This window comes from Neurospora tetrasperma (genome assembly GCF_000213175.1).
Source record: "Neurospora tetrasperma FGSC 2508 unplaced genomic scaffold NEUTE1scaffold_3, whole genome shotgun sequence".
NCBI classification, from domain to species: domain Eukaryota; kingdom Fungi; phylum Ascomycota; class Sordariomycetes; order Sordariales; family Sordariaceae; genus Neurospora; species Neurospora tetrasperma.
Window position 1 is genome coordinate 1,945,591 of NW_009799101.1, and position 9,792 is coordinate 1,955,382.

Sequence of the window (9,792 nt, forward strand, 5' to 3'; positions counted from 1 at the left end):
CACCGGAGAGACCAAACCTTATGGCGATTGAGGCATAGACAGCAGGAGGCAGAAGGATTGCCAAAGCGCATTCCCAGCGGTCTTTTGCCGTCACTTGCGACCGATTTAGCATGGAACCACGACAGCTCTTCAGCGACCCGACGGCCGATCCGATATCTACCGCCGGGGCCGCCAGCAATGCTCTCAGCTGCGCTTCTTTCAACCTCCCCGAAGGAGGCATTCTCCAACTCCCCAATGGCGAGATCATTACGCTTAGCGCTCCGGCCGCCTTCAAACCGCCATCATGCAATCTCGCCCTTCGTTCCGTTCCCAACATTATTGCTTCTGGCGGAGTCGTAGGGAGGACTGCAAGTGGCACCATGGGACTGAAAGCAGATGACGACTCCCACTTTTCGGACTGGCGTGATCCGTTCTATGCGTCGACGTTTCCGCAATGCTACGCTCTTGCGGCGACGACCATTATCGCATATACTTTGGTTATCATGCTCTTCATCACGCCGAGGTCATTTCTTGATGGCGGAGTGGTTGTTCTGGGACGCAAAGGGTTCACAAATGGCGGCGGCGGCACCAGCATCGGAGGACGTCCTTGGTTGCAGAAAGTTGCAGCTCTCTCGGTCGCCATTTCACTGACCATTGCCAACGCAGCCACGTTTCGCGCCGCCGAGCAACAGTATTCCTGGGGGGTTCAAAACGCCAAACAACTACAAGAAGATGTTCTTGGTGGGGCCGAACTCAAAATCATCCGCATTATATCCGACACCTTTCTATGGCTCGCCCAAGCGCAAACTCTGATTCGTCTGTTCCCGCGCCAGCGAGAAAAGGTGATTATTAAATGGACGGCTTTTGCGCTCATCACGTTGGACGTCATTTTCCAATCACTCAACAGCTTCAAATATGGTGGTTCCGACCTTACGCGGCCCAAGTTCACCGAGGCTGTGCCTGCCCTTAGTTATCTGTTCGCCCTCGCTCTGGGGGTTCTCTATGCTGCTTGGGTGTTATACTACTCGATTATGAAGAAGCGGTACGCGTTTTACCACCCCTTGATGAAGAATATGATCCTCGTGGCTGTCCTGTCCGTGGTCTCCATTCTCGTTCCTGTTGTGTTCTTCATCCTCGATATATCGAAACCTGACTTCGCGGGCTGGGGAGACTACGTCAGATGGGTGGGGGCTGCTGCTGCTAGTGTCATTGTCTGGGAATGGGTAGAGAGAATCGAAACATTGGAAAGGGAAGAAAAGAAGGATGGAATATTGGGAAGAGAAGTGTTCGATGGAGACGAGATGCTCGAGGCATCACAATCGGAACATGCCTGGCCAAAGATGAAGAGAAAGGGTTCGGGCGGTTCGGATTCGCAGGATACGGAAAGTGGTGGAGGTGGCAAGGACGGCGGGCCAAGCCTGTCGAGGTTTGGTGCTTGGTCGAAGATTAGCACCTTGACATCAAAGCACCGCACCGAGCCCAGCTCTAGAAACGAGCCTAACGAGGGAAGCTCGCCGGTGGCGGAAACTACAAATGACGACGAGAGGCCACGGTTCTTATCACCGCCGTTATGGCCCGCACGACCAACTCCGGCAGCTACGTCAGTGAGCCGGACGGACACCACTAGCGCCGCGAGTACCATGTACGCTGTCAGGTACCATACCATGACAGACCTGACATCGTATGGTACGCCACCACCGACACGCAATATGGGGCGCTTGTCGGGGAGCGAGAGTCGTGGTTCCAGTCGACATAGAGACTATGGGAGCGCGAGTCCCGGCTCAGCGCCTGCTCAGGATGCTCGCTCAACACAAAACTCCCATGTGGGGGCAAAAGCCTCATCAGCAGGAAGCAGATGGCACGCACTTGCACCAACAGTTTCGAGCAGGGATTTCGTAACGCGTTCGGAGCCACGAAGCAGCAAGATGCAGCGCGACGAGAATTCTCGATGGGATCTCCGCGCTAGAGTTGAGGAGTTCGCAGCAACCCAAGCCGAGAATCTACGCGAGAAGTTCCGCCCAACTCTGGATACCAACAACTTGCCCGTCACCGTTATCCCCGCGCCACCGCGAAGAGGCGCCGCCATCGCCCAGCTCTGTGAGGATGAAGAGCTTAATCATTCATCAAGGGAGGGAACGGTTAGGGAAGAGAGCCGGAATAGCAACGCTTCGGGAACGGTGGTTGCGGTAGGGGGGAGTCAGACGCCGATACAAACTCCTTTTTCTCCTCCACCACGAGCGGCAAACAGCAGCATGAGCACAGCGCAAATGTCCCGGCCACAACTGAGTCCCATCGTTACCCAGGGCTCATTTACCAACAACAGGTATAACCACCTGCCTGTGACGGTGATACCAGCTCCACCACGGCAAGACCCAGCCAGAGCACCGTCGCAGCCGCAGTCACCGTCGCTAGTTGCTCTGGGTAAGCAACCAGCGAGAAGCGACTCCTCAACGACACCGTCTCCTTGACACGGCTGGCACGCCTTTTCTATCTATCATCCTTGGGTATTTTTGGGATTGTTTCTACATTTTTCTATAGGAGATACCACATGTTACTGCATTGTTTCGGCGTCTAGCGAGGATCAAAAAAGGGCGTTTAGGATGGAAGGTCGTAGGTGAGGTGGTCACCATCACCGTCGGAATGTTCGGGGCCCGCGGAAGGGGGAAGTGAGAGGCTACCATATATGGTATATGTTTGGTCGTACATTCAATGGCAACTTTCTTGGATGTTCACTGCCTTATACTTTCTTACTGATTGATGGCACTTTTGAGGTACCTACCCTCTATGAAGGATTCATGAATTTTGGATGAAGTTGCCCCTATCAAGTTCTGTCTGCAATTTGTTTGCGCGCTTGGGTCATATCAAAGGATGGAGTTGTTCTTGGCGGCCGGTCGCAATTGACCTGACGTTGGTGGAAAAAGTCCTTTGCAATCCCTTATGAAGTGTGAGTCCCCTTTTCTGCTAACAAACTGCCTCCACAGAATGGTCGTAGCCAGTTAGGTACATAAGGTACCTAGCCAGTCAGCAGGGTTCCGCGGACTCGGCAGCCCTTGGAGTTGCACTCCCCATCGGGACACCTGCCGACTCCAAAGAGTGGTGCCGTCCAATCCAGCCTCGGCTCGTGAATGTCAGACTTATGCGCACCGCTAACCTGTTTTACCACCTATTTCCCGCGGCCTTGGCGAACATCATCACTTTTGATCACGTTGATGAAAATGCATTCTCTTCACGGCCACGTACTCAAGATATTGAGAAATTGCATGGTCTTGGAAAAAGCGTTGATCGCTCATGGATTTGCAGTAAGAACAATAGTTCTTTGGTGAAGTACTTGATGGCCGAGCTTTTGGCCATCAAAGTCTGTAGTGGCCTCTGCGCGCGGTGCGCATAATTTTGACATGAGTAAGCTCAGGTCTCTTGAAGACAAACCCCCCTGATCCTCGCCATCGGCCTCTCCAGTATCCCCGTAGATTAGGCCAATGAAGATTTGTTTTGGCAAGACTATGTAATAGTGAGTGCGCTTGGCGATTTAACTTGATGGGGAAGTGGGGGAAGAGAAGAGACGGAAAATAGAGACGGGAGCTTTGCAACTTGACCATAGGATGAAGAGACTGGTGAACACCTACCCGGACCGGTTGACACTTCACCTTTTTGCGCCATTCTTCACCTCGTCACTGGCTTCTCACCTCAACCTTCTTCCTCCAGAGGTGTTGTTTGGGTCACGGCGGTGGAAACAAGGGTCCAATTAAGCGGTCTGTGGGGTCGGTCGCGGCGGAAGACCCGAACAGGGGAAAATTGGGTGTTTGTCGGGACCGTGAAGCGTTTTAGCGTCATGCCAGCCCCCTAGTCCTGCGTATGGAGTCCATCCTAGGTGGGCGCTGAGGTGAGGACGAGGTGTGGTGCCGTGGTCCCTACCGCCTTCCGTCCCGCGGCTGAGCGACACGCCGTGGAGAGAGCCCCAGTCTCTCACTTGAGGCCACTCCCCCTCCAACACGAAAAGACGGGACCATCTTCAAAGTCGGAACTGCCCCCCTTGCAACGGCTCTTCTTACTCTGCTTCCAAACTTCTTCACAAGAAATTCTTTTCTGTCTTTTTTTTCTGTTTCCTTTACGGTGCAAGGGGCGCACCAGAAGCAGCATCAGCAGCTTACTCTTATTATTGTTTTAATTCCCCTCCGAGTTTCACAGGATTCGGTCACGCCCCTCCTTTTTTTTTTCAGCTTACCTGCCCGTGGAACGAGCGCACGCGTACTCCTACTCCTTCGGCGTTTTATCGTGATCTGGTTCGGCGCAAACGAAGAGACGGTCGGGGTCTGACTGCGGCTTTTTGAAGGAAACAAAAAGAGCAGCAACGACCTTTGGATATTGGGAATCCCTCGGGTCTTGCGCTTCTACGTCTTCCATCCCGGAGGCTGTCCGACTGACCAGCCATCCACCACCACCACCACCACCACCACCCACTGCCCACCATGGCACCCTCGACAAAATCAGAACCGTTTCCGGAGCTCAGCTCGGCGGCAGACCGCCAATTACACTCCGAGGCTACCGCAGCCCGTCGCCGTAGAAAGTCGAGCGGCCTTGGACAAGCATTGCGCGTCGGTGACACTGGCGCACCCGCCTTGGCCACCAGTCTTGCCCTCTCACAGAAGGTAAGGCATCGTCCCATCTTGAACACCAGGCCATGGACAGGGCAACAAGAAGAGAAGCTGACTGCAGTTGTCATACAGGATTCCAAAGATGTCGCTGCGCCACCAGGCAAGAAATTTTCTAAGCGGCGCAAGGCGCGCTCCCTCCTCCGCCGCGCCAAAAACTATGCCATCAAACACACGTGGGCCTTGCCCTTGGCCATCCTGATGGCATTCCTATCTCTCTACGCCATCAACCCGACCGAGAGCAACCCGATCCACCACTTTATCTTCCTCTCATACAAGCTGCCGACTTCGAGTCCCGATGAGATCCCGCAATACGGCAAAGGCCTCTGGGACATTGCCTTTGTATCCTTCTACACTATCGTCTTGTCCTTCACCCGCGAGTTCATCATGCAGGAGGTTCTGCGCCCCATGGCGCGCTGGGCCGGCCTCAAGTCGCGCGGAAAGCAGGCTCGGTACATGGAGCAAATGTACACGGCTCTCTACTTTGGTATCATGGGACCCGTTGGTATGTACGTTATGAGCCGCACGCCCGTCTGGTACTTCAACACCGTCGGCATGTACGAGAACTTCCCGCACAAGACCCATGTGGCTGTGTTCAAGTTTTACTACCTTTTCCAGGCTGCCTACTGGGCGCAGCAGGCCATCGTGCTTCTCCTGGGAATGGAAAAGCCCCGGAAGGATTTCAGGGAGTTGGTCTGCCATCATATTGTCAGCTTGGCCTTGATTGGCTTGAGCTACCGCTTCCACTTCACCTACATCGGTCTTGCGGTCTACATCACCCATGACATCAGTGATTTCTTCTTGGCGGTAAGTCCCCGCCCAGCATCCCTGAGTCAGGGCATGGCGCGTTTGCTAACTTGCCCAATTTCCAGACATCCAAGACTCTCAACTACCTCGACCACGCGCTCACCGGCCCCTACTACTTCACCTTCATGTGTGTATGGATCTACCTGCGCCACTACCTCAACTTGCGCATCATTTGGAGTCTGTTCACCGAGTTCAAGACCGTTGGCCCTTACGAGCTCAACTGGGAGACTCAGCAGTACAAGTGCAGCCTCTCCTTCGTCATCACGCTCGCTTTGCTCGGCTCCCTTCAGGCGCTCAACCTCTTTTGGCTGTTTTTCATCATCCGCATCGCTTACCGCTTCGTTGTCCATAAAGTTGCCAAGGATGACCGCAGCGATGATGAGTCGGAGTTGGAAGATGATGTTACCGAGGAGAAGCCTACCGCTAATGGCTCTACCACCAAGAGGTAGATTGGGGAGAGTAACAGCATCTTTCTGTTATCATTACCGCTTGTACTAGAGTCACTATAATTGGGGGGTTTCCGGTGATGATGTATGACGTGCATCTATGTCTATCTATCTGTACACGACTTCGGCACATTAAACGTCTCCCCCATCATGTTTGTATATGGAAAAAAGGGAGTGGGAGTGAAACGACGGTATACATCATTTGTAACTACATGGAAATGAATCACACACCATACGACCATCTGGGATGAGTCGGGGAAGGGATTAGAAAAGGGTTCGGGAGAAGAAGTAATGAAAGGAAGAAAGGATACTTGCACAACTCCTGTGCATGAAAAATCTACTTGATTGGCTATCACACACTCGCTTCTCAAACGGCGACCCTTGAACATACAGTGATGCAAAGGATGAAATAGGGATAAGTAAACAAAGTGAAAGTGGGATCACGAACTATTTGGCCACGTCAAACTTCTCGGTCCTGCTGTAAAGATTACTTAGCAATTATACGGGCTTCCTCAAAAGCCATTACCATATGGCCAATCATCGAATTGATACAAGACTGGGGTGACCGATATCATCCGATCTTGGTAACTTCGTGGCAGTCAAGGGCAGTCTGTCTGTGCGGGTAACGATACAACGAATCTTCTTACCGACTTTTAGATCCGTCCACGCCGCTCTACCGATGACGCTCAACTCAAAGTCTTGTATTTTGACTCCGATTCGGAGTTTCAACAACGTCACCATAACGCCCAGCTGCCAAGGGTCTCCTCCTCTGAATACCACGAAAGACGGCTAAGTAAACGACGAGATAGCATCGGAATGGTGATACATGCTCCCTATGCTTCACCAAGGACGGGAAGAAAAGCGCCAGTCGCACGAAAAGCATGGCAACAAAAAGCACGTACGTTTGTGTCAATTAAATGGCTTTCGAAAGAAAGATCAAGTACGGTCACCAAGCCAGTATCATCGATCCGCAACCCAGGAGCCAGTCAACGCGAACCTCATCTCGGGATCAGCAACCAGGAAAGAAAGTTGATAAAGTGCAAGAATGAAGAAGTAGTGATGGATGATAGATAGGGGAAAGACGATAGCTGGACTAGAGAGGATTGCATCGATATACGGAGTAAAACTTGCAAAAGATGGCTGGCTCGCTTGATTTGCTACGTACGCCCAGAAATCGGGATCTTACAAAGAAGTACACAGGGACAACTGATCCGAATCAAGACAATGTGTATGTTTATTTCTTAATAAATTCTCTTCTTCCTCCACTCTTCTTTTTCCCTTTCTTTATCTCTCTTCACCTCTTTCCCCCTTTTCCCTCCTCTCGCATAATTATTCCCTCCACTTCTTCAATAACCACTTTATAGTCCCACCCCAGCTCAAGCTTGATTTAATTCTACGAGTATCCCGCCCCTACCTCTACTTCTTCATGAGACCTATCATCACTTACCACTACCACTACCCCAACCCCAAGACTTCTTCTTCTTCTCCTTCTCCTCAGCTTCCTTCCTCTCATGCTCAATCGGCACCGCCATCAACTCGAAATGCTTGCTGTTATCAACCACGCTAGGCATATTCTTCCACTCGCTGTACTCAAAGTGCTCGGTGAATCTGGATTCCCGTCCGGGCTGCACGGCGCTATTTGGGAAGGTGGGTTTGTATGATGTTGATGTTGTTGTTATTGTTGTGGGTTTGGGTGTGCTAAGGTATGAGGGGGTAGTGGTGCTGGTGCTGGTGGACGCGATGTTGTGGGAGAAGGAACTGGTTCCTGTCCCTGTCCCTGTCCCTGGCCATGAGGAGGTGGAGGATGCTAGTCGGAAAAGGGGGAGGGGTGAGTATGGTGTTTTGGTGTAAAAGTGAAGGGGAGACAAGAGAGAAAAAAAAAAAAGAGAAAAAAAAAAGGAAACAAAAGGGAGACGAGGGCGCGAAGGAAAAGCAAGTGGCTGAAAAGGTAAACTTTCACTTACAGCCTCCAGTGGTCGAGGAGGAAGTTATGTTGTTATTGTTGATTGTTGAGTTAGAACTGGACATGGTGAGTATTTGTGGATTGATTTCAAAAAAAAAAAAATACTGGCTCGATAAAGTTGATTCTTCTCTTCTGGCGACACTGATGATAATGCTGGAGGCAGCGATGCTCCTGCTATACTGAATGAAACTTATCGACTATTAGCAGGCATCTTACTCTTCAGTTGGACGCATCCTCGGACATGATTATATATCTCGAGGCTGGAACACTTGGAATGCGCAAACTACCTCTCCCCAATTTCCTACATGAACAGGTGTCAAAAACCTGCGTTTGATGTTAGCCATCACTAATCGATATCTGGAACTGAATGCTGCTTCACAAAGTCGACATTGGCACATATGGGAGATGGATGACAGGCAAACTCACAGCTCCGAAACACTCGACCTGTTGGATGACCAACACTCGTTTTCTTCTTCTTACGTGAAGTGCCCGTGAAAAATATCGAACCATGACTGCTCTTAGACCTTTGTGAGTTACACCATGCAAAAAGGGTCCAGAAGTCATACTGGTCTTCTGAGCAGACCTGAATCAGAACCATCGTGATGACACCTCGAGGCCTCACTTTCTATAGAATGTGTTTGACGTCTGGAAAGTTGATTTGTTTTCAAGCACATGTATTGATGGAGAGGTCTGTCCAGTCTGGTTAGGATGGGAAGTCTCCGGACATACATGAGTGAAGCTAACGAGGCTGGAGTCGAGGCAAGAGCCACTCATGGGACTGCCCCGTAATCCAGCTACTTGTAAGAGCGAACAGCACTTTCCAAGTTTTTGTTCGTTGGCCAAGTTGTTCTTGCTATTTCTCACACTTGAACCCATCATACCTTTTTTTTTTTTTTTTTTTTTTTTCTCCCTCGTGGCCACTCCTTCTCCGATCCGAAGACACGGACTCGTCCATGACAAAAATGATGAGACCTTTGCAGTCCGATACCGCTCGCTGTAGTTAAGAAGAGCCGTTGCCAAACTATAATAGGGATTACGGCAATTCGAAAACACATCGGCTAGTGTCCTTTGCGATATTTCGATTCGGGATTTGCCTAGAAATTAAGCTCAAAGGTGCAGCAGAGACGCTTGGATGCGTGGTAAGAGTATGCCCAAGGTATAATGTCAAAGGTTTGTTATGTTTGTCCAGGACGAGACGGAGTAGGTACAGCACACAGCATTCATTGTCGCTCCCCTAATACATCTCCTCACAACTCTCACTTCCAAGCACAATGAATCAAGGCATGATCTAGCAGCAATCATGACACACACCCTCTTTCCTTCAACTGAAGACAGTTCATCTGAAGTATTACAAACTAGAAATGCACTACACGCTAAGCTCATTTATTTACCTCCGCTCTGAAGCATCTCCCTTTTCATTTCGAGCTGACAGAGTGAACCATCTTCACTCAGCAGCCAACACCAGACCCATTCACTAACAGCATCGCTCTGGGTATCTCGCTTCACCACTCCCACCCCTCCCACAAACCTGTGATAACGCAAATAGCCGCCCTTCAAAGACATTTAATGACAACTCGCTCATATACTAAGCATTGCTTACTCGCTTACTCGCCAAATGTTGCTCGCTTGCTCGCACATGCTTAGTGACCAGGAACAGATAGACTGAAGAGGGAAACGGAAAAAGAGGTCTCGCTCACATCTAACAAACAGGTAGGGAAATTACGGGAAAATAGAACAGATGCGAGAGGGGGATGGAGTGAAATTGTCATCAATGGGCCATCAGCCATCGGCCGGATGAATTAGTGTCTCTTTATGAGTGTTTTGGAAAACCCCATCACGAACTGATAAGTCCTTCGTTTCCCAAGGGCTGTAAGGTCGTGACCCTAAATCACTTGATAAAGCACTTAATGGTGATAGATACCTCTGGGTATACCCCCCCCCCCCCTCT

The 9,792-nt window shown here is 50.7% G+C and overlaps 4 protein-coding genes across 4 annotated transcripts; 2 read left to right on the forward strand and 2 right to left on the reverse strand.

Annotated features, from left to right (window-relative positions):
• Nucleotides 1-110: 110 nt before the first annotated feature.
• On the forward strand, nt 111-2,711 carry NEUTE1DRAFT_62819 (uncharacterized protein; the record flags this gene model as incomplete). The annotated part of the gene is made up of 1 exon (XM_009852494.1): nt 111-2,711. The coding sequence occupies one exon, from the start codon at nt 111-113 to the stop codon at nt 2,445-2,447; it is 2,337 nt and encodes a 778-aa protein (XP_009850796.1).
• A 1,734-nt stretch (nt 2,712-4,445) lies between these two features.
• Nucleotides 4,446-6,233, forward strand: NEUTE1DRAFT_81502 (uncharacterized protein; the record flags this gene model as incomplete). Its single annotated transcript, XM_009852495.1, has 3 exons — nt 4,446-4,625; nt 4,704-5,435; nt 5,501-6,233. The coding sequence occupies 3 exons, from the start codon at nt 4,446-4,448 to the stop codon at nt 5,882-5,884; spliced, it is 1,296 nt and encodes a 431-aa protein (XP_009850797.1).
• A 1,087-nt stretch (nt 6,234-7,320) lies between these two features.
• Nucleotides 7,321-7,909, reverse strand: NEUTE1DRAFT_100602 (uncharacterized protein; the record flags this gene model as incomplete). The annotated part of the gene is made up of 2 exons (XM_009852496.1): nt 7,321-7,579; nt 7,842-7,909. 2 exons carry the CDS (start codon nt 7,907-7,909, stop codon nt 7,321-7,323), a joined length of 327 nt encoding a protein of 108 aa, XP_009850798.1.
• Nucleotides 7,910-9,164: 1,255 nt separating this feature from the next.
• On the reverse strand, nt 9,165-9,611 carry NEUTE1DRAFT_116916 (uncharacterized protein; the record flags this gene model as incomplete). Its single annotated transcript, XM_009852497.1, has 1 exon — nt 9,165-9,611. The coding sequence occupies one exon, from the start codon at nt 9,405-9,407 to the stop codon at nt 9,228-9,230; it is 180 nt and encodes a 59-aa protein (XP_009850799.1).
• Between the last annotated feature and the right edge of the window lie 181 nt (nt 9,612-9,792).